The sequence below is a fragment of the Cavia porcellus genome, unplaced genomic scaffold, assembly GCF_034190915.1.
Source record: "Cavia porcellus strain 051 isolate PalLab524CR breed Dunkin Hartley unplaced genomic scaffold, mCavPor4.1 scaffold_12, whole genome shotgun sequence".
Classification (NCBI taxonomy): Eukaryota; Metazoa; Chordata; class Mammalia; order Rodentia; family Caviidae; genus Cavia; species Cavia porcellus.
Genome location: NW_026947495.1, coordinates 69,608,638 through 69,633,351, shown reverse-complemented (window position 1 = coordinate 69,633,351; position 24,714 = coordinate 69,608,638). Strand labels below are relative to the sequence as shown.

Here is a 24,714-nt window from a genome sequence, read left to right as displayed (position 1 = left end):
TCCCTCACTCACACTGTGACGTCACACAGAGCATCAGACAAACCAGGACTGTCCAGGACCAAGGACAGGGGGTCTTCAAAAGGGCTTCAGGATGTTTAAAGATGGGGAGCTCACATCCTGAAAAATACAAAACAATTATCTGACCTCTATGAGCAATCACTGAAGCCAGGTCTTAAGAAAAAAAACTTTTACATGTGAAATTTCTGAGTGTGTGTGTGACAGTTTCTTGATAGTAACAAAACTGGCACAAAAATTAGTTTTTCTCATTCACCTGTTATCTTTTAATCAGTTAAACAATTTAGTGAAAAAATACCTTCAAAACTTACAAAAGTTTCAAGTGTGATTTTATTATGTCTTCCATTTCAATTATCAGATAGATTTAATAGGTATTTGAAAGTTTGGAGAAAGCTTAGAATAGACAAATGTACAGGGCTATTTTTTAAAAGAGTTGCCAGAAGTTTGCCTTGAAATAATCTAGTAAGATAGAAAGATAGAAAGTGTGGAAGGATGTGGCATACATTGCTTTCCCTCCCTAATCCACCCTCCAGTGGTTAAATGTTGGTGGCAATTAATTATGATATTCTCTATAACTCTGTGTATATTTGACATTTTCCCTAAATAAATCTTTTCCCAAAAAATCAACAAGCTTAAATCCTAGGACACTCAAAAGTCATATATGTTGTGTTTACTTATGACAAAATAATTAATGAAAAAACCATTCATTGCTTGATAATTGTCTTTGTTTAGAGAACTAGTATTTTGGAGTTTTTTAATTAAAAATATAAGACAGAATGAAACCAGAAACCGATAGGAGAAAATAATAAAGATCAGAAAACACAATCCCTTATCAAACTGCCAACATCATTTTTCATATAGATTAACATTTTGATTGTTACATTTCTGTAAAAATAAAAAAAAACTCAGAATAGTCTTAAAAACTTTGCTAAAGGAGCAAAAGTAGAGCGCCAACCCTCCCCAGTCCCATGACATCACACAGTTACACCAATCGTGACAAAACAGCATTGATACAAAGATACACAAACCACTAAAACACCAATACAAAGTCCCAAAATAGATACCCACATTACAGACATTTGATTTCTGGCAAAGATGCAAAAGCAATTAAGTGGAGAAAGGATTGTATCCTCAATAAATATACTGGAACAACTGGATAACTACATGCAAAAACCCTAAACCTTACAGCGCTTCAAAAATTTCTTAAAACATTCAAAAGTCAACTCAGAATGGCTCACAGTAGGATAAAATGGGAAGTCAGGTGTGGCCTAAGTCATTGCTTGACTGAAGTCCTTCCCTCCTGGTCAAAATACATGTTTTTTCCTTACCATACTAATGAAATATGCTGATTATGCATGCATGACATATTTATTTCACTAATAAGTATATTTTCAAGGCACATCCATTTACCTATAAAAATGTCCAGTTTAGGGGCTGGAGATTTAGCTCAGCAGCATAAGCGCCTGCTTGGCAAGTACAAGGTCATGTGAGTTCAACCCCTGGTTCCACACAAAAAAAGTCCAGTTCATCATTCTTTATGGCTAGATAGTATTCCATTATACAGAAATACCACATCTTTTTTATTTATTCCTCAGTCGCTGGGCATTTAGGTTGTTTCCAAGACCTGGCTATTATAAGCTGTGGTGCTATAAACATAGGTGCACATATATGGCTGTTACGATGTTTTTAATTCTTTGGGAAGATACCCAGAGGAGAATAGTTGAATCAAATGGGACCTCCAATCCTGTTTTCTGAGGAATCTCCACACCAATTTCCAGGATGGTTACACCAGTCTGCATTCCACCAGCCATGGAGAAGGTCCTTCCCCCCACATACACAGTCTCTCCAGCATTTGTTATTGGTTGGTTTCTTAATAATAGCCATTCTTTCTGGGATAAGGTGAAATCTCAATGTTGTTTTAATTTGCATATCTTGAATGACCAGTGTTCTTGAACATTTTTTCACATATTTATTTGCTGTTTGTACTTCTTCATCTGAAAAGTGTGTGCTCATCTCAGATACCCATTTTTGGACTGGACTCTAAATCTGGGAGGACTGTTTTTTTTTGTTTGGTTGGTTGGGTTTTTTTTTTTAGTTCTTTATACATTCTTGATAATCCTTTGTCTGAGGAACAGCAGTCAAATGTTTTCTCCCACATACTGAGTGATTTTCTCTTGCTTTCAATAGGATGAGATCCCATTTGTTGACTCTTTGCAATAAGTCCTATGCACTCTGAGTTTTCTTCATAAAGGTTTTGCCTACACCAATGTCTTCAAGAGTTTTACCCAGTCTATCTCCCAGCAGATTTAATGTTTCTGTTTTAATATTAAGATCATTAACCCATTCTGATGTTAGCTTAGTACAAGGTAAAAGATATGGGTCCAGTTTTAATCTTCAGCATGTGGAAAGCCAGTTTTTCCAACACCATTTCTCAAAGAGACCATCTCTCTCCCAATGTTTGGCACCTTTGTCAAAGATAAGGTAGCTTGGTGTGTCTGCAGTTATTTCTGTATTTTCTAATCTATTCCATTGATCTTCAGGTCTGGGGTTTTTGTTTGTTTGTTTGTTTGTTTAGGTTTTTTTTTTTTTTTTGCTAGTACCACACTTTTTATCACAGTATCTTTATAGTATAACTTCAAGTCAGGTATTGATACCCACCGTCTTGTCTTTGTTGCCTGAGAATTAGTATTTTGTTGAAGACAGTAAAAATTTTGACTTTAAATACCTAGTAGTAGCCAGGTGTGGTGGCACTCAGGAGGCTGAGGCAGGAGAATTGCCACAAGTTCAAGGTCAGCCTGGGCTACACAGTTTGTTCAGGTAAGATCGGGCATGTTCAGGATGGTATGGCCGTAGGCCACAGTGAGTTCAGGGTTCAAAGCCAGCCTGAATTACAGAGAAAGACCTGGTCCAAAATGAACAAATAAATAAATACCTAATGGTATGTGATATTAACAACTCAGACTTATTTTCTCATCTGAATTTTGAGAAGAATAGTATCAACCTCAGTACAATACACTTATTTATTCATGCTAGAATATACATTATATAATATATTCATAAAATTGAATTTAGCCTGTCTTATCTTTCATTCATCATATTACATATCATTTAATAAACTAATTTGGTTATTTTTCCATTAATCTAGACATATCTTTCTAAGCTCAATTATGATCTTCATGTTTCTAAATCCAAGACATTTTCCATCTTTATCTTACACAGCTACTTAAAGAAATAGACAGTAACAGTAGGAATTGTTACATTATTATTTTATTAAAGTATTTTAGCACCCAGAATAAAGAATGTAAGTATGTATGCAAAATAAGTAAAAATAAGTTTTACATGAAATAGAAAAGTTTAATTATAACTGTAACTAATTTTTTAAAAGTACACCAATGTAAATAAGCCAGAAATCTGGTGACTGTAAATGTAAATATACATATCACAAAATTACAAATCTACAAAATCTTCTGGTTTATAATGTTAAATAACTATGAGGTGATTAATTATGTTCAGAATCCCTCAAACAGGAAAACCGACTTGAGTCACCTTGAAATGCGTCTCACATTAGATTTGTTATTTTTAAGTGCATTGTTGTTTCCCTTATAAGTTTCATAATTGGTTAATGCTATAATATTTGGATTTGTATTTGGGACATTTAAGAATATCTCCAAAAAAAAAAAAAAAAAAAGACTTTTCAGGGATGACTTCTACTGACAGCTGAAAAGTTGCTAATAACTGACAAATTCAGGTTTTCCATCACCTCTACAAATATCAATCAGAATCAAAGTAAGTTCCTTAAAAGTGTACACACACACACACGTGCTGTATTCATATATTTCAATCAAGGAAACAGAATAAGGGAAAAAAAAAGTTAAACTGCAATAAATGTTAAAGAGTATTCTCCACTTCCTTGAAATCTTTGTCTTTGAGATAGTATTGGTGTAAATTTTCTCCAAAAACAATCTTTAAAAAATAGTTTTTTGACTTTTCAAAAAAAGTCTAAGTATTTCCTGGGTGTTCAATTGCCATTAACTACTAACTAGCAAAACATTTTAAGGTTTTAACTCAAATAAATAGAATTTTATATGTTCCAATGTCTTTGCTCTACTTTCTTTTGCAAGTTCCTAGGAGAAAGGCTCTTCATTTCTTTTCAGTGTTTAAAAAGCAGTAATACTTTGATTTTTACTTTTCCTTTTAAAAAGGTAGGAACATCTATTTTTAAAAAAAGAGTAAAAAATTCTGTGAAATTCTTTTTCCACCCTCCTCAAAATAGACCCATTATTTGGTACACATGATTTTGTTAACTTTACAATAAGTAAGCTAGAGATCAAAATGATGAAGTTTCTTCTTAAAAATAATGAGGTAGAACAGAGCGACTCACTCATCTCTCCATGGGAAGCACAACAAAGTACACACCATTCTCTCACAACACACCCCAGATTTAAAAGATTGCTCTGTACCCCTGTTGTGTTTTAGATGCAGCAAGCTATCATTTAAGATTCACAAAGTTAATGCTCAAAGCACTTTTGTAAATGGTACTTAATAAGCATCTTCAAACAGCAACCAGATCACTACATGCAACAACTAAGCATACACTACAGATGGTGAACAAATTATATCAAAGCTTCATGTGACAACATTTGGTTGAAAATTAAATAACATTCAGCAAAAGAAAATATACTCAAATAAATGCTTTCATGGAGACGGCTCATCCAGCGACCCTCAGGAATACTGATGGAGACATCATGAATCAGTCTCTTTTTAAGCGGCTCTGCCTGACTTGGTTGGCTTCTAAGAGCTTGCTGTAGGTTAATTACTTCTGGGATGCTGCTTCGTGGAACTGAAAAGTTAACAGCATTACAGGCAATGGCATCATGTCAGGGTCATAAGCAATCTGCAGACATGATGCGTATTTATCACTTCTAGCTTTTGCACATGACAGTCTAAGAAAGGCTGTTTTCCCAAAGGCACAGATATGCATACTTTCCAACCTGAGTACTCAGTATTTAAGAAGAGTCGAGACTTTTAAAAACTAACATCTACGTGGTAATCATATCTTGTAAGTCATCAAAGATTTTTTTGAAAACTAAATTGTCTTAATTACTAAAACATAGGGTAATTTATACTGAAGAAAAAAATTTAAAGTATTGAAGTAAATTTACAGTGTACAGAGTTCAATCATGCTAATATGGAAACATTAAAGAAAAAGAAATTATTCCAACAATGTATTCAAAATTTATTTCAAAACCGTAAATTTTCTTTCCTTAAAATTGTTGTCTAGTGAGATACTGAACTATAAATCAGATCACTGAACAAACTACAACTAAAAAATGAGCTTTCAGTATAAAACATTTTCCCACAGATCCAAAGAGACCAAAAAATTATGACAGAATGCCAGGCATCCAAGATAAAATCTACAACATGTAAGAGAAGAAAAATATCACCTTTTAAAGACAATAAGCTTATCATAATATAAGAAAGAACATGTATACAAATATTTTAAAAATAAAAACAGAAACACAGGCAATAGAATTAAAATTTTAAATATAAATAGGCATGTTTTCATAAGATGATTAAAAATTTTGTGAATATCTGGTGCTTGTTTGGGAGTTTTAAATATATTCCTTACAAAGATATTTACCTCTTTGTGAAACAGTACATCAAGTAGCACTTAAAAGTTTTTTTCTGTGTGAAAATGGGCTGGAAGAGAAAAGTATTGAAAGAAAAATACTTAAAAGATAGTTAACTAATTTAGTCTTTCCATAGATTTTAAATGTGAATCTTTTTTCTCTACAGAAATCAAAAATTAGCAACTCACTGTTATTTTTCCTGAACAACTCAAATATTATAACAACAATCAATATTATAACAACAACGAAGAGGTCATATGCTGTAAAGATTTATTTTACATACTAGTGCAGAACAATCAAATTGACCTTCATTTTCACTGGTAAAAACAAAAGGAAGTTTTACTAGTCTACTTTCCAAAACAAGAAAGACAGAGACCCATTCAAATTACATCTGTCCATGATCTGCAACTTGGGAGTTGGTGTGCTTTTCCAACTCTGGTCGTATGTCACACTTATTGCTTTCTTTGACCTCTTGATATGTACGAAGCTGTTCCATGAAGCCAGAATTTGGGCAAATCGAAGGCCTTGCATTTTTCACCACAGTAAAAGCACTGTTAAATGAGATTTCTTCAGAATTCATGAGGAAGCCTATCACAATTGCAGCAGCCCTGGAAACTCCTGCATTACAATGAACAAGAACCACACCATCCTGCAATGAAACCAAACAAAAACCTGCATTATTCATTGAAAGGGTATTAAATTGATCACACACTCTCATATTACATAAAACTATGAAGCAAACATTCTGTTTGGTCAACTTACGTGATTTCATTTATCAAAATGTAATTCATTGCAAGCGATGAATGGAAAAATCAATCAGTTAATCAATTAACAAATATCTACTCTCCCACCCAATGCCCAGGACTGAAATGCTATGATGATGTGTTTGGAAATCTGAAACACTATCATTCATTAAACAAAACTAGTAAACTACTCACAAAATCCTAGTAATTTAATAACCACATGTATAAAAATAACAGAAAAATCATAGAGACTATACATGGAAACACGTAGAAACCAAACAGAAACTAAACAAAAATCCCAGGACATTCCAGATACACACAATAGTCCCATTTAAAAAACAAAAAAGAAAAAAATAATGTCACTGCCTTGGATATCTGTATGCAAAATGATTGGTAAGGAATACAACTATTCTCTACTGTTTCTATTTTATTCTTGAAAGAAGGAAGTGCCTTAAAGTATTTCAACTTAAGGGAAAATAAAATGATGACACAAATAGCTTATTACAGTGTGAAGTGGAAAAAGTAATCAGATACCACCACATGAGGTCAATAAATAAAAACGTTTCAGGTAACTTGCAAATGATACTTTCCAGGTGAAAAGAGAGAGACACAGTACAAAGTCAATACTGGTGGGGGTAATATTGCATTAAAAATGAATGGGACAGATCTGGTGGAAGAGCACTGATACAACTTGGCCTATCTCAGACTTTAAAAGTTAATGATCTAAATGAAATGTAGTAACTCTGGGCACACCCCACAGAATTAGACATTTTAGTTGCTTCGTATCCTGATTCTTTCTTTGGTGAAAGAAGAAAAGCTGGGAACAGGGAAGGAAAAAAGATTACTTAACATCCTCTAACCAAAGGACACATTGACACTATTACTATTCATACTATTATAGTAATGTGGTTTTACTTCTGTAAGGCAGTTTTCTCACATTCATGTATCTGTTGCAAAATTCCTTGATCTGTTGTAACACATTTGCAAAATGCATCTTTTCTCAAGAATGATTAATAAGGCTGGGCATTTAGTTCAGTGGTAGACAAACCACCAGGGTGTGCCTGCCTGGCAAGCACAAGGTCTCAAGTTCAATTTCTGGTACTCAAAAGAGAGAAAAGAGACAGAGAGACACAGAGAGAGAGACAGAGACAGAGAGAGATGCTTATGTCAAATTTTCAACAATGATTAACAATAAAATTAGTTAATATATTGAAAGTCCTTATGCCAAAAAAGACAAGTTCAATTCTTATGGACTATGTGTGATTCATTTTCAAACAGTAACTGTTTCTGCACAAAGAAAGCAAAATAAAATAGTCATTATATGTACTAGAATGTGTCTCACTTTGTATCAAGAGCTCAGTTTTATGACTTAAGATGTTTAAAAACTGTAACAGTAATTTGAAAATTATCACTGAACATCAGTTAGCTCAAAACAAAGTAACCAGGTGTCCTAAAAAAAGCTTGCAATTGTGAGCTTAATAAGTAAAAGATAGGGGCTGGGGATTTAGCTCAGCGGCATAAGGACCTGCCTTGCAAGCACGCGGTCATGAGTTTGATCCCTGGTACCGATAAAAAGTTTTAAAAAAAAGTCAGAAAAAATAAGTAAAAGACACATTCCAAGGTTATTTTAAATATGTCTAGGCTATTTTTTCTAGTCTTCCATACTGGGCATTCAATTTTAGCTACAGTTTGAAAATGTTAGTATTAATTACTTCTCTTACTACTTTATACAACTGCTTGTCTACAGCTTTTGATTTATCTACTTGCTACTTTCTATCATTCCTTAGGTATCACAACATTCTTGAAAGTATTTCCAGAAAAAGTACTGACTCCATAGTCATTTTTTCCAGAACTCCAAATAATGACAACGGATAGAGCAAGTGCGCCTTTGCACTTGGGCTTATCCTCCGCCTGGGAGGCCTCTGCTCTCTTGGTACAGCTCGCTCTGGTTCCTCTCCTGAGTGGACTTTCTCCAAGCCAGCCCAGGGCAGGCACAGCGCCCTGCCCACTTCTGTACACCTGGTGCACAGTGCAATTCTTGGCACACAGTAGATATCCCATAAATATCTGCTAACTGAATAAATTTATTCTAAGCGAATAACTTTTGTTCCTCACAAATTAAAATCCCCATTTTGCTATGGACAGAGGGACTCTATTATGCTATGGCATTTCCATTTTGCAGTTTTCTTTGTTCTCATGTTACAAAGAGCTTTTCGAGCTTATTGAGGGCACCAGTGAGAAGTCTTCACATCCCCTTTGAATAAATATTTGACAGACTGATCCAAGTGCAGGTGCTTTCCTTACACGTAAGTTCCAATAAAACTTGGGAATAATGTGCTTTGCAAGTGCTTCTGATAACAGCAGAAAACAATTTCATAGTAGAATGAAAATCAACTATTTCAAAATATAGCGTTAAGTCAGCTTTCTTCTTTTTCTCTTTGCTGTCTTCCTCCTGGCCAGCTTCTTCAAGTTTGGTAGTTACAATCTCTCCGTGAATGGAGTAAAGTTTAGATGCAATCTTCTTTCCTTGCTGAAGTTTGGTAACAAAGTGAATTACACTTTTAGTAGCCTGGGTCATTCTGATGGCACTCAGGAGTGCCATCCCACACTATCTGTAGGAGCACAGAGCAATGTAAACATGGTCCTGTGGTTGGAATATGACTTGAATGTGTCCCCTAGAGATTGGTGTGTTAGAACCTTGTCCTCAATTCTGGGAGGTTCTTTGACTTATAAAATAAGAGAGTCCTGGGGAGGTGTTAGGTGGCCAGGGATGTGCCTTTGGAAGGGACTAATGAAGAGAGCAGATTGTACAAAGGCCCTCGCTAGGGTTCCAGCTTCTGTTCAATGATGTGATCTCTCCCTCCACCATCCCAGTGTCACCACTGAGGTCCTCCACATAGTATCAGGCTGTTTGGACTCTCCACTGAAAACCGTGAGCTGAATAAACCTTTTTTCTTTATAAATGGCCCAATCTCAAGCACTACATTAGAAAGCGGGTAATATGCATAGCAAAATCAAAACCTGATGAATTTAAGTATCTATTTAGACTTAAAATGTTTCTGTTATGAAGCCTGACCTACACTGAACAAAAAACTGAATACAGCTTCTATGTCTCGTGGAGGAAAAGTAGTTAAATGTTATGCCTGATACACTTGAGCAGTTTAGAAGTTTAACCAAGAGACTTAGCAGGGAGTCAGGATCCTTACTTTGTAAATATCCTCATCCTGTGCAAAAGGAGGACAAGGAGATTTTGTGAGTGCTACACCTACTCTGCAGGGGACAGGTGGCCTGTGTAAAATATAAGGGAGAAGGAGAGGCCTGTTCCCCTATTTGCTCTGGCTGCTGCCTTGAAGTGTTGCCCCAGTGCCATGTCACCCTGCCTTGCAGCCAACTGATTATGGACTGAAACTTCCAATAACTGTAAGCTAAATAAACCTTTCCTTCTTTAATTTGGGTGTTGGGTATTTTGTCCCAGCAATGAGAGAAAAGTAATCAGCAGTAAATAAATCATAGAACCACCGATTACTAAAATACTATGCAGAAATCAAAACAGTTTGATATTTTCAGTATAAAGAATAGACCAAAAGAGTAGGAATCATATAGTGCTATTTTTATTGAATACTTATATAAGATATTACATATAATATAAATAAATTAACAAATGGCAAAAGTCTTATTTTGAAAGATCACAGTATTTCTACAATTTTTTCTGCAATTTTTTTCCTACACTGTGGATTGAATCTAGGGTCTTTATATAGAATTAAACCCCAGTTTTTTTATTATTTTTTTTGCAGAGCATTTTGTTTTTGTTTTTGTTTTGTTTTTTGTACCAGCAATCATACTCAAAACCCTGTGATTGCCAGGCAGGCACTGAGCCTCTGAGCCATATCTCAGATGACAACATGGCCTTATGTTTGTCATTTTGAGACAGGGTCTCCTTAAATCACTAAATTGCTTGGGCTGAGCTCAAACTTGCAATCCTCTTGCCTCAGTTTCCCAGAGTGCTAGACTATAGGCACCCTCCCCTACTCTGTGGAATAAGGCAATCTTAATTTTTATTTCTATTTTCCATTTTTTATAAAGACGGATTTTTTATACAATAATTTCAAATAAAATCACATAAATTTTTCCGTTTTTTCTTTTTTTGTCTTTTTATCAGTACTGAGGATCGAACTCATGACTGCCTGCTTGCAAGGCAGGTGCTTATGCCGCTGAGCTAAATCCCCAGCCCCTCCATTTTTTCTATAAAGATGGATTCTTTATACAATAATTTCAAATAAAATCACATAAATCAAAAATACACGTGCAATGTTAAATATGGTTGGATTTTAGAAAGTAAAATCTTTTGCACATAAAAAGAGGGACCAGATAGATTTAGTTCCTAAAAATTCTCTGTAAAGATTATAATCATGGCTTCTCCCTCTTACATTTCTGACCCTTAAAGCATACTCTACAAATTACGCATGACGTGGAGACAGTGAGAGGACAGAGAGACTGAATAAGTACGGAGGAAATAAAGAAACACGTGAGAAAATGGAAGACATTTCATATGGCAACTGCATGTAAAAAGAAGAAACCTGGGCCTAGAAAACTGGTTTTGACATCTGTAATTCACTACGTAAATGTAATAATGCATGCAACTATAATAGGCAAAGATATGATGAGATTTCTTCCCGAAAAAGAAGAACTAAAAATTCAAGGATGCTTTTGCTAAAATTAAATATATAATAGTCTAAGGAGTAAAAACTTTTCAGGCCAAGGAAAAAATGACTGATTTAGAATGTCAGTGTGAAACTCAGAGGGGGAGAAATCAGAACACACTGCAGAATTCCAACACATCTTGCATCCTACACAACCCTTTACACGTTCTGCCACTGCCATCTGATGGGCGCCCGGCAGGCTCCACCCCGTCTGCCAGCTCCATGGCCGCCTCCTTCTTCTCTTAGGTCCATCCAGCCTGCTGGCCTAAGGCCTGATGCTTCCTCTGGAGAGCACACTACGTTGCCGCTGCTAAAGGAGTGGAATGCTATCACCTGGAATTGAGGGGTGAGTTGCCTCCAAGATGGCAAACTGTGATCAGGGAGAAACTGTGGAGGACCGCCAGGACAGCTCTCTTTGAAAGAAAGAATTTGTCTCTATTTTGGCTAAACCTGGCCCTATTTCCATGTATTGATAAGTGCAGAGCTGGTCAAGATGCTTATCCCAGCAGTCAACTTTAAGCAACACAAATAGGTCTGGGGGCAATGATGTGGAGCCTTTAAAGTGATGTGACTGGTCAGTGGTGCCCCACATATAACTCCCAAGTAATATATGTGAACCAGGCCGAGTGACCAGTGATACTGCCAGCTGAGACTGAGGCTCAAGGAAGAATCTATGATGTCTCAGGGCATGAAGACTAAATATCAAAGTTCCTACCCCTATCCATGAAAGACTTACTCTATCTGGGATATGCAATTACTCTTTCTGCCTCTCTGTCTCTGTCTCTCTCCATATTGCAGTGAGTTCAGTCCTCCTACCTAGCCCAGCTCACAGCAACTCACATCTAGCTCTTAGAATGCCTTAAAATTATGTTAAAAATACACAGGTACATAATCCCCACCTCAGCCAATATAGTGAATGTATATTAATCATTGTAAATACACTAACAAAACCAGAGCAGTGTCTATTGTGTAGTCCACCAGGTTACTGTGCATATTACTCAGGCACCAAATCATTATAAAACCTTAAAGGAAATCTAACTATATTTTTACACAGAAAAATTCAGAATTTTATCTCCTAACATTTCTCAATAATCCATGAGATGATCAAAATTGAATTAAGATGGAAAGTAAATATCTCTTTGAAAAAGGAGTGATTTAAAGTAAGAGAACTGTAAGAATTAATATTGTTGGAAAGAAATTGTCTTTCATAACGTTGAAAAAAGAACAAAGATTTAGGGGAGGATCCATACTTTCAAATTTCTGTTTTTGAAGAACTGTAGAGCAGAATAAACTTACCTTCATTTTTGCTTGTTCAATAAATTCAAAACATTCTGGAAAATAAGACAGGATACTGGTTTCAGGCAGATCCAGTATAGAGATACTCTTATACGTGAACTCGTTGGGGAAAGCATTTTCAACTCCATATGCAACATTGAGAATATGAGTCACCTTAAAGAGAAAGAAAAACAAAAGATGACTTTTTAAAAGTCTCATGAATTAGGCTACCTAAAAAGAGGCTGCAATGGTATATCAATGACACAAATAATGAAAACTTTCAACGTGATTCACTTGAATGATACTTCTCCTGGGAGATTTCTCTGCCTCATCCTTCAGAGGTGCTCCATCTGGACTTTCTATTTGTGCCTCCATCTTTGAGTTTGTACACTGGAAACCCATCAGGGTAGGGACTTGCTGAATTTTCCTTTATAAACAACCCTTGAGTTAGCAGTGAGTTTAGCAGAGACAGGGGGTGTGGTCACTCCCTGCCCTGGGGCCCAGGGAGCTCCCTGAAGAGTTACACAGCTTCTCTGCCCTTGCTCAGTTTGCTCAGACTGGTTACTATGCCTCATAAACAAAACATTGGTGACTAAGGCACTCAGTGGGACCGCTTGCAAACTGACAGCCATCAGCCACTTGTTACTCTAAGGGCCTGCGGAAGAAAGACCACAGCAGAAACCACTTCAAAGGTCTACTTGAGAAAGACTCTTCAAAAAGAAGGGTTTGGAGAAATTAGGAAGGAAGGAAAGGGAGAGTTTTTAGAAGATAAAATCTGAAATACCTTTTTGCTTTCTCCAGGGAAGTTTAACTACATTACTGCTCTCTCATCTCCTGTGTATTCGGCTAGGGTGATGTGATTCTGCCCTTCCTTATAGATCTTCTTTACATGACCTTCCTATCTTCTGTAATACTTGTGTGTTTGCTTTGCCTTCACAACCATACCTATTCGTACTATTTAAAGAATGTATTAAAATGAGGCCATACTTTTTTTTTTTTTTTTGTCTTTTTGAGACCGGGTCTCTATGCAGTTCAGGCTGGCCTTGAGCTCTCTTTGTAGCCTAGGTTGCTCTCAAACTCGCAATGATCCTACTGCCTCAGCCTCCCAAGTGCTGAGATTACAGTTGTGAGCCACCACGCCCAGCTGAGGCCATACTATTTAAAGAACGTATCATTACCCTATATAATTTACAGGAAAGATATAGGGTTGGGGAGAAGAGAATTTTGGGGAAACACCTGGAAAGGTCAGAGTATGCTACAAATACCATAGATTTTTTTAAACTATCCAATGCCTCAGTGATTTCACTGTTAGGAGGCAGTTTAGAATGTTCCTATATTATGGTAATGCCCTTAACTATGCTCCATCTGTAAGGTCCCCTCCCCTTGTTCCCAAAGTGTTTCTATATTATGATAAACAATCCCTCTGTTTGAAGACTAGCCTGCCTGTCAACATAGGATGCAATGTATGTAGCCAATTATGTAACAGTTTGTCACTTGCTTTGTACCTCCCACTTCTGAATTCCATATACACTAAATTCTTCCTAAATTCAGCACTGTTGCCTTTGAGGAATTACCCCCACAACAGTTGGAGGGTGTAAAGATTAAGGGCTGCCTTCTTATCTCCTCTGTACAAAGTCTTCCTTTTGGTTTCCTTTGGCTTGGCTTGCTTTAGGAAACAGTAGTGGCAATGAAGGGCACAAATGAAAACTTTTCTAGTAGTAAAACACACTTCTAAAGCTTCATTGCAGGCCTCCTAACAATACTTGTTGTTCTTAGGTTGGAATGCACTTCTTATCAAAGACAAAAAGCCTAAGTCACTTTACTGGATATTTATTATATACCAGCCATATAGGTTACCTCATTTAATCTCCAAATGTAGGCATCATTATATCCATTTTAATAAAATCTTATTTCTAACTGGTTCAAAATTCAAACTGTTACAAAAGAAGAAACATTGGGAAGTCTTGTTCTCACCCTGTCTCTACTCTCCCTATCCTAATGGTAACCGCCTTCACTGGTTGCTTGTGTATTCCTTTGGTTTTTATTTATGTAAATAATTATTAACTTTCTTGTGGCAGGGGATCAAGCCCAGGGCCTCTGTGCCAACCTACAAGGAGTGATCAAAAACTGCAAAAAATATTTTAATTTACAAATTTATTACAGTAAAAGACATATTGTTAGGAATCCCTTCAGAATACTCCCCCCTTTCTTCAAACATACTTATTACCTTATTTTTGATAAAGTTGTGGAGGTCATTTTTTTTGTGTGTGTGTGTGTGTTTTTTTTGTGTGTGTGTGTGTGTGTGTGTGTGTGTGTTTTTCATTTTTATCAGTACCGGGGATCAAACTCATGACCGCCTGCTTGCAAGGCAGGTGCTTATGCCACCGAGCTAAATCCCCAACCCCCGAGGTCATCTTTTGTGAGTATCTTTACAATGTCTAATTAAAAAAATATAGTCAATGCTGCTGCTAAGCACTGTCCAATGAAAAGGCAAGCTTGTATTCACTGGCTCTGGCACCATGCAACTTCTGGCTCTTCCCCAAAGTCAAAATGACCATGAAAGGTTCGGAACCAGTTTGGAACCAGTTAAGTACATCAAGGCAACCACAACAGTGCAACCAAAGACACTCACAAAAAAGGACTTTCAGAACTGTTTCAAAAAGTGTCAAGAACAATGGGATAAATATTTTCAAAGCTGGCAGGAATATTTTTGAGCGGAATTGAGTGTCTTATTGTAAAAAACCTTTTAAAATTCAAACATGCATTGTGTTTTTCAATCACAGTTTGTACACCCTCAGCCCTTTGTTTTTTCTGTTGTGACAGAGAGTCTTGCTCCACTGCTGAATTACCCAGGGAGGCTTAAACTAGCAATGCTCCTGCTCAGCCTCCCACAATGCTGAGATTACAGGTGTGTGCCTACCTTACATATTGGCCTTCTTACACAAAGGACAGTGGGTCTATTTAAATATGTCCTGAAGATCTACTCAGGCTATAGAGAACCTTTTATAGCTAGTAGTATACTAAGGATGGGTCGACTGTTGTCTATTTAACCAGTTTCCTACTAATGGACAGGAAGGTTGTTTTCCATAATTTGCCATTCCAAGCAATGCTGCAAATTGGGAACTTAGTATATGTTACACTCTTCCAAGTTCCTTTCTAGGCAGATACCAAATATTCAAGGAGAACCTTATTAATAATGCAACCATTATTTTTATTTCTAAACACTAAAATTAAATTCCAATAGAAATTTCCGAGGGGATATAGGAAGGGGAAAAGGAAGGGAGAGAAAAGAATTAAGATATGTAATGCACATGTACCAGCTCCCCATGATCAATGTAATTATGTGAATGTTCTGCAAACATGCACAAATGAGAATTTTTTATAACAGGAATTTCTGAGGTAGTACTCCACAACAGCACTATTTATAGCACTTTACTTAAATCCTAACACAGCACTTTGAATTGTGCCATACATTTAAATCAACAATTTTGTTTAAGACACCCATGAATTGTTCTAGAAATTCTCTCTTCACTCCCTCCAGACATTATTAAGAGTCTCTGTATACAGAGGCAGCACAATCTTTTAAATCGCATCTAATTCCACATCACCAGGATGAAGCTGAATTTGAAATATCGTAAGAGGCAGAGATGATGAAAGCACTTGCCAATGCAAAAGTTTATCCCATTGTACTTGTCACTTCACCCTAAGGAATACTAATTTGTTAATGAAAGCAAGCCATGGACATTAGTTCTGCTTTTTTAGAAATATTGATATATGTATTCCTGATAGGATACACAGAAATTCTTATAATCTGGTATAACTGAAGCTATTATTTCTCATTGTTAGTGTTAATAAGTAAAACAAACCAAGGAGGATCCAGTTTAAACACAATTCAGTAAGGCGCAGAGTAAAAAGTACCAGACTAGTGAATGAATTAATAGCATTTTCCTTGGAGACATAACTGCAAGCATTGATCAACTAATTATTTTTATCCTCAATTCAAATCAAACCTTTCCCTCAGAGCTGTAGGTAACAAAGATGAATAGAACAATGGCCTTATCCTGGCATCTGTTAAATAACAGAAGGCGAAGCCTATTCATTGGTTTTAACAATGGAAGGCAGAAAGTATCAAGAGCTAGGAAAAGGAAGCCTTACAGGACCAAAAGGGAGGACAGGACCCGCTGCCCGCAGAGCCTGGACATAGCTGTTCTGTCTGCATAAACTGTTCTTTCTCCATCTAAGCCCTGGCCCATGGTTACAAGGTCTAAGTGAAATGTCCCAGCCTCTGAGGGACTCAGCTCCATTCCTAGCACTCCCCTGAAACTTCTCTCCTCCCTTGTTTTGATTCTTTTAGAGAGAAAATTCTTATCTAAAAGCATCATGGTTTTTTCCCTTTCAAATCTACTTTATCTTAAAGAGAAAAAAATGACACAAAATTTCAAAACAGTAACTACAGGGTAGCAATGGTATATGCATTGCATGTTGTTATCTTCAAATTAGAGTACAAGATATCTGCATTTAATTGTGCAAACAATACTTGTACAAACCTTTCCCATCAATGAACTCAAGAGAGATCAGTAGTATAACTATCTTAACTATCATACATATGTATGCACATATATAGTTTCTTTCAGTTTCTCACACTAGGGAAGCAATACAATGTTTATACACGCACATCTGATTTATTTCACTTATGAGTATGGTCTCAAGTGGCATCCATTTATCTATAAAAGTCTCAAGTTTATCCTTCTTTATGGCTGAGTAGTAGTTCATTGTATAAAAATACATTCTTTTTATCCATTCCTCAGTGGATGAGCATTTAAGTTGTTTCCAAGTTCTAGCTATTATAAATTATGCCGCTATAAACATAGGTGCACATATATCACTGTGCTATGATATTTTAATTCTTCCAGGATAAAATACCAGACACAGTGTTTCCTAAATGAATATAGCAATTAAAATACTTTCTATATGTGGTACCAGACTTGAAGTTTTTTTTTACCTTGTGCTTTTTCAGTACATCCAAATCATGGGCAGCATCTTGTGACCCTAGAAGAAATAAATCACATCACCTTGAACATAAATATAATCATCCTGACTTTTTATATAAATTTATGCTACTTAGAGAACTAAAATTCTGTTAGTTACTCTTTAAACACAACTTTTTTTGTTGTTGTTAGTTACTCTTTAAAAGAAAAAAGAAAAAAATGGCACAGGAAGACTTCAGTTCAATTTTCTGAAGGAAAGTTAGGTAATATTCACTATAAAATATTCACCTTCTACAGAATATATTCTTTGACTTTCCACTTCTAAGAATTTGTCCTAAAATTTATAGATACTTCAATGATTGTTTTAAAGGGTGTTCATCATAGCATTATTTGTTATACCAAGTAAAAACAAACAAAACCCAACCAAACAAAAAAACTCTAAAATCCCAACATAGGGGCTCAGTTAAATGAAAGACGGTATGATTATGCGCTGAAATACAGCCATAAGCACCATTAGAAATAAGAAGTAAAGAATATTTACGGCACTGATACATCTGCTCAACATACTAGGTAGCAAAAGTGCATTATGAAATACTATCAGACATTTTTATAAAAATCAAGTACGTGTATTTCCTGTTTAAAGTGGACAGGAAGTACACAGAACAAAATGTTAACACTGCTGTTACAGCTAAGTTCTCTATACTCATTTGTATTTCTTGCAATAAACATCTTTTTATTATAAAAGGGTATTAAGAAAATGAAACCCCCACAGAATCACAGCGCCAGCTGGTTTGGGAACGAAGGTCTGGAGGATCCACCCACGCCCCAGGTCCCACTTGGCTGTGCCTGTTCAGTCTCTTTCCAGCTTCCCGGATCTCCCACACTTTGCAATTAACTCTAGTGAATGAGCAGATTCCCCAAGGAGAATGAACTAACTCAGATAAAGGATGGTTCACTTTTCAAAAAAATGGGCCACTCATATTTAAAGATTTCAAGCCTTTTATTTGCCTAAATTACTTTTTGTTTCCTTACACAGTGCTTCTCTCACCTTCCTTACCTGGGATTCAGCCAGTGTTTATTATCTGATTTTAGGTACTGTGGGGGCAGCAAGTATGGCTTGATCATTACTCTCTTAATACCAAACTCACAGGCTCCTTACTCAAGGCACCTTATTCCACACTCACTCTGCTTTACTCTATTTAAAATTTGGTCTAAACCAGGCAAGATGGTGCAAACCTGTAATCCCAACACTAGGGAGGCTGAGGCAGGAGGACCAACATGAGTTCAGGTCAGCCTGGGCTACAGAGTGAGTTCAAGGTCAGCCTAAACTGCACAGCAAGACCTTGTTTAAAAAAAAACAACCAAAAACATTTTTGGGTGTATCAAAATACTAGCTTTTTTTTTCATCTTTTTCCTTTTTATTGGTACCGGGGATCGAACTCATGACTGCCTGCTTGCAAGGCAGGCGCTTATGCCGCTGAGCTAAATCCCCAGCCCTAATATTAGCATTTTTTAAAACTGCATGGTATTATTCTCTGTAATTTTCTATAAATCTGAACTACTTCACAACCTTAAAAAAATTCTCACTTTTCTACTGTGAGAAGTCTTAACTATTTCAAAGGGGGAAAAATTGGCTCAAGGAACTTAATTTAAATTTGGTGATTTAATATGCCTATTTTAAATAGTAATTTTCATTTCTTAAAGTAGCAAAAACTGAAATATGACTTAAATGAAATTCTTCCAGGTTTTTACCCTACTCCATTGTTATTATAAATACTCTGATCAATGCTGGACACTTTGATAATTTCCATTAGACACAAGCACACATCAAACAGGACAGACTTGGTTATGTTCCAGAGTTGGCTGCCATATTTTGAAAGTGATTTACAAAACATGATTATGCTGATATAAATTAAAGTCTTGAGACAAAACATGTAATTTGTATGTTCTGCCTTTTCAAACTGGAAACAGTGAGTGTTAACAGTGTGGAGAGAAAATTTACACTAGCAGAAGTGTGCTGTAGATAATCAGCTTGTGCTTTGTGTCTAATACTCAGCAATATTCATTTCAAGTTAATTCCCTCTACATTTTAGAGACAAACATCGTCTTTTCTCCCATTTTAAATGAATGCTTTTTGAGACAGTGTTGTGCTAATCTTTTAATGTAAAATAAAGAAATTATAATTATATATTATGAAATGTATTTTTTAAAATCTTTGTTTTGGAAAAGCAGAATGTTGCCCTTTTGTAAGCTATTTTAAGTAAGATCAACAACCAAAGACCACTTTCATAGGGTTGGAGAATTAGCTTAGTAGCATAAGTACCTGCCTGGCAAGCACTAGGTTGTGAGTTTGATCCCCAGTACAAAAAAAAAAAAAAAAAAGACCATTTTAAGAAGTTAATGATTTTAACACTGGTCCCATGACTACATGCATGTGTTAAAATGCATAGAACTATACCAAGTCAAGTTTACTATATGAAAGTTTTTAAAAAGAATTGAATAGGAATATAGCTCAACAGAGACCTAATTAATAAAAAGTTATATTTAACATTAACGCCCTATAATACTCATTATCTTAGACAAGAAACATTATACAAATTTATAGATGTAGTAACTGATCTTTTAAGTATATGCATACACAAAGACACCACTGGAGCTGGAACTTCTAACACATTTAATGTTTTGCTATTATAGCATATGAGTTGTAAAACATAGCCTTGGTAATAGCTCTAGAACTTTGTATCTGAAAGGGTTTTGGCCCAGACAGGACACTGTAGCCAGGAAAGCCTCAATCAGAAGCAGGAAGCCCTATCTCCCCCGCCCCTAGGAACTTACGCCATCTTCCCATCCCTGGAAATTTACATATGGCACCAAACCTGGGGCAAATGGGCTACCTGTGCATCCCTAATGCCCGCCTTAGGTTCCACCCCAAACGGAGGCTATTTACATGCCCCCACACCCACGTGTGGCAGGAGAGATCCCCCGACACCAGTGGGGGTGGGGGGAAGTGGGGGGGTGGGGGGGTGGTGCCGGGCATCTCTCTCCGTGTTGTCAGAATAAAGGCCGCTTTTTATTTTATACTTCTCATCTTTTGGAAATATTTTTCATCTTTTGGAAATAATCCTAGCAGTATCTAACTTTCAAAGAAATCACTTTAATGAAAATACCAAATAATGTGTAAATTCAGATGTAGCATGTAGACGTGACTTGTAAATTTAACTTTAAAATCTCGATTTTCACAGTCATAAAAAGGAATCAAGAAAAGTTATAACATTACTGCCAAGGAAAATAAATTACTTCTTTTGTTTTGTTTATGGGGTGTTTTTGGTTTTGGTTTTTTTTTTTTTTTTTTTTTGGTATCAGGGATCGAACTCACAACCTCACGCTTGCCAGACAGGAGTTTGTGCCACTGAGCTAATCCCCCAACCCCAATAAATGCCTTTTAAAGAAATGTTTTATTTGAAAAGTAACATTCATCAATGGATAAAAAATTCATCCATGGATGAAAATAGGAGTATTAATTACTATGAGGATTAATAACATTCCTGAAAAACTGACATAATAAAGAACTATAAGAGTTTAAAGTATTGGGGCTGGGGATTTAGCTCAGCGGCATAAACTCCTACCTTGCAAGCAGGCAGTCGTGAGTTCGATTCCTGGTTCCGATAAAAAGGAAAAAGACCAAAAAAAAAAAAGAATTTAAAGTATTTGCCTCCCAAGAATATTGGGTTTCCTAGAGCTCAGATATATAAACCTTATAAAATATCCCAATTGTTTCACCATGAATTGAAGAGTTCAAAATGTTACCATTTTAGATTGGTTTTTATTTTTTGACATCACAGGGGATTGAAACCAGGAGAACTCTACTACTAGACACCTGTACCGTTTTTGATTTTGGCACAGGGCCTTGCTAATTTGCCCAGCTAGCTTTACAATTCTGCCTCAGCCTCCTCAGTGTCTGGTATTAGTCATTTTGCCACCAAGCCTAGCTCAGATTAGACTGTTTTGTTTTGTTTTGAAGATGGGGTATTGCTATGTACTTCAGGCTGGCCTTGAACTGACTCTGTGGCTCATACTGGCCTCGAACTCATGGTAATCCTCCTGTCTCAGATATGCATGCACCACTGCATCCAATAAGGCTTCTTAATTGAATAGGTTTAAAAGTAAAAATTGTGTTCACCTTTTAACAACCCAGAAAAAAATGGAAATTTCTATTTATGGCTCAAAGCCATGGGCAAGGCTTTTGTCTTTGTGACTATACTTTATTTTTCCAGTGAATAAATCATTTCTTACACAAAATAATAATTTAATGCTAGAATTTTGGGGGAATTTTTTGTTTCCACTTTCTATTATTTGCTCATTTTTTCCTGCTTTTTTAAAAATTAGTGAATATTCATTATACAGATTAGTGGTTTTGTTTTAGCAGATTTGTTCACATCCCTACCGCTTTCTCCTCCCTAGTTTCACATGTTTTGGGAGGACGGTTAATGTGTATAATGGTTTTGTTGTTGTTCTTGGAAAGGTGACAGGAAAGAATCTTTAATGGATGTGTTTTCATGCAAGAGAAAGGTATTACAAAAGTACAACATGTTTGGAATGTTAACCAAAAAATAAAAGAATAAAAGAACTGAAAGGCCTATAATGACAAGGGGGAAAATAGGTCAGCATGTATAATGTATTGTGATTATATTCATACTCCCAGATTTTTAAAGTGGTACTAGGAATTAAACCCAGGACCTCTGTACTGAGCTATTTCCCCACCCCATTCCCTTTTAACATTTTTAAAATTTGAGACACAGTCTTACCAAATCACTAAGTAGCCGAGGCTGGGGTGATCTTGCAATCCTAGCTCACTAGAGATTATAAACTAACTGCAAACGACAGAATACATTTCCCAGCTGTTTTCACCACCAAAAACAAAAGTTGTTTGGTGTGTAGTACTGGGAAGTGACAGAGATACTGGCACGGGAGAGGGTGCTGTTAGAATTAACCTTAAGGGCTAGGGATTTAGCTCAGTGGCATGAATGTCTGCCTGGCAAGCGCAAGGTCGTAAGTTTGATCCCTGGTACCAAAAAAAATTAACCTTGAAACAGTTTTCCAGACAGAAACAAAGGGAGGTTTTGCCAGATGAAAGTGCCCTGAAGATTCTTTCAATCTGAGAACATTACCTTGATAAGTTCACTTTGGATAAATTCACAGAAGAAAATAGCACAGTTAATGAACAGTGAATTGATGAATAATACACATGAATTTTATCATAATTACTTTAAACCATTATAACTAAAATGGAAGCAAAATAACTGGGGGGAAAAATGTACCTAGACATATTTTCTTTCCTAGGCACAACAAGCCTTGGGTGAATGAACTTTCTGAATTAATTTTAAAAAATACTTAATTTTTTACTCGATGAGAATATGGTATGATTTTTTCCTTGGGCTGCAAAAACAAGTTGGAGACAATTATTCAGTGCTTTTTCTTTTTCAGTACTAGGGATTGAATCCAGGGAACACTAAGATATATTCCTATACCTTTTTATTTTTATTTTGAGACAGAGTCTAAATTGTCCTGGCTGGCCTCGATCGAATTTGTGACCCTCCTGTCTTAGCCTGAGTAGCTGGGATTACAGATGCCCACCAGCAAGCTTGGCCTACTATTTAATAAAAAATACTTAATAAAAGTTTATACATATGCTGTGGTTAATATGTCACACACACACCTACGAACACCTTTTACATCAATGTCACCACAATCCTACAGGTACAGGATTTTTAAATGGCTGATCTACATTAGAAGAATAGAGTGGAAAACTTGGTCCAATCTGAAATAGTTTGGTGTAACAGACAGCCGCGGTCCATCGTGCTGGATGCCCGGCTCCATTATTCACCAAGTGTGTTACCTTGGGCAAATTACTTACCCAATTCCCATTTGTGCACAGAGCTGATAACCCTGTTTAGAGTTTTTATTTGAAAGGACCGACATGCTGCAAGCTCCTCAGAGAGTACCGGGACATTTATGACCCCAGTTCACTGTTCTTTCTACTCAGGGGCCCTAGGATGCATACAGTGGCAAGCCATTACAACCTACTCAGGTCTTAACTTCTCTACTCACAAATGAAAAATAATTCAAACCCAATCTATTCTTGACAAGTTAGTAAGGTAGTACTTATACAATTTCGCTTCTTTTGCTTTGTGTGGGCTGTGCTTGTACAGGGATTCAGTATTTCACACAACAGGAAATCATAAAACCATCCGACTCAGCTGTAAAAAAAGTCTTCCTCCAAAACACTCCAAAAACAGCCTCGAAGCGCAGATCTGGCCACAGCAGGCCTTTACTGTATTCTATATACAGTTCCCCACAACTGAGCGGGGGGAACCAGCATATAGCTGCAAACATCAGCTTTTCTACAGCTTTACTCTTGTCATTTGTTGTGTTGCCTGATAAAAGCTACTGATTCTTGATTATTAAAAAAAAATCGATGGCCCTTTATCATGCAAAAAAAAAAAAAAAAAAAAAAAAAAAACATAACAGCCAGAGAGACATAACATCCTCCATAGAAGTTAGAAGAGGAAAACAAGTTGTTTTTTTTTTTTCTAAAATCCTAAGGGCCACTAGACTCCACGCTGCTGACGGATGGGCAGGGGTGGAGCACGCGTGTGGCTCTCTGCCAGGGAAAGTCCTGTCTGCAGAGGAAGGCAGCTCGTCGGATGGGGTGAGCCGGCAGGTCGGGTACTCACCCAGGAGCAACCAGGGCTTCACCACGCCAACCTGCAGGTCCGAGCTAAGGTCCTGCACGTAACCACAGCCAGCCCCGCCGCTCGGCTCTACTTCCTCCACCACATGAATGCGGGCCTCTTTCCACGTCTCTATGATGCGTTTTCCAGTCAGCGTGGTCACCCTGGTGCATTGCTTCCTGAGGTTACTCCGGGAGAACGCTTTGATTTCCTGGTTCAGGGAGTGCATTACATGAGCAGTGGCTGGGAACAAATACGAGCAAACTCAGAGAGCAGAGAGGTGGTTCCGGTAACCAATGCAGCCTCTCGGGTGCTCGGCCTTGCAAGTGACAGACGGGGCCACCTGGCTGGACCAGAGCCCAGCAGCACTTTCCCAGCGCTGCACTGTAAGGCGAGCTCTGATTGGCTGCTGAGACTCTGGCGCCGATTGGCTGATGGTTCGCTTTCTTCCTCGTGGTGGAAACCTGCATTTTCCATGTAATGTGTTCTGCTGGAGAGATTTCATATGTTACTCTTGCAGTCTAGCCTAGTTATACACGCAGCCCGGTAAATTTTAAGACAGAATTGGAGAGCGACTGATGTCTCCTGGCCCTTTGAAGGCCATGATTGCTGCCCATCATGGTGGTGACCTC

General features: G+C 36.9%; 1 protein-coding gene across 1 annotated transcript; it reads right to left on the bottom strand.

The window, feature by feature from the left end:
• Window positions 1-3,264: 3,264 nt before the first annotated feature.
• Dusp19 (dual specificity phosphatase 19) lies at window positions 3,265-24,465 on the bottom strand. The gene is made up of 4 exons (XM_003478494.5): window positions 24,086-24,465; window positions 17,366-17,412; window positions 12,385-12,537; window positions 3,265-6,294 (listed from the first exon to the last, which is right to left on the bottom strand). Exons 1-4 carry the CDS (start codon window positions 24,309-24,311, stop codon window positions 6,031-6,033), a joined length of 690 nt encoding a protein of 229 aa, XP_003478542.1. The 5' UTR covers window positions 24,312-24,465; the 3' UTR covers window positions 3,265-6,030.
• Between the last annotated feature and the right edge of the window lie 249 nt (window positions 24,466-24,714).

Excerpts from the sequence above, each read along its gene's own strand:
- Dusp19 (XM_003478494.5), bottom strand. The coding sequence starts at position 24,311 with ATGCACTCCCTGAACCAGGAAATCAAAGCGTTCTCCCGGAGTAACCTC. Across the intron at positions 12,538-17,365 it reads ATGTACTGAAAAAGCACAAG|GTGACTCATATTCTCAATGT; the intron begins GTAAAAAAAAAC and ends TTTCTCTTTAAG. Across the intron at positions 6,295-12,384 it reads TTGAACAAGCAAAAATGAAG|GATGGTGTGGTTCTTGTTCA; the intron begins GTAAGTTTATTC and ends GTTTCATTGCAG.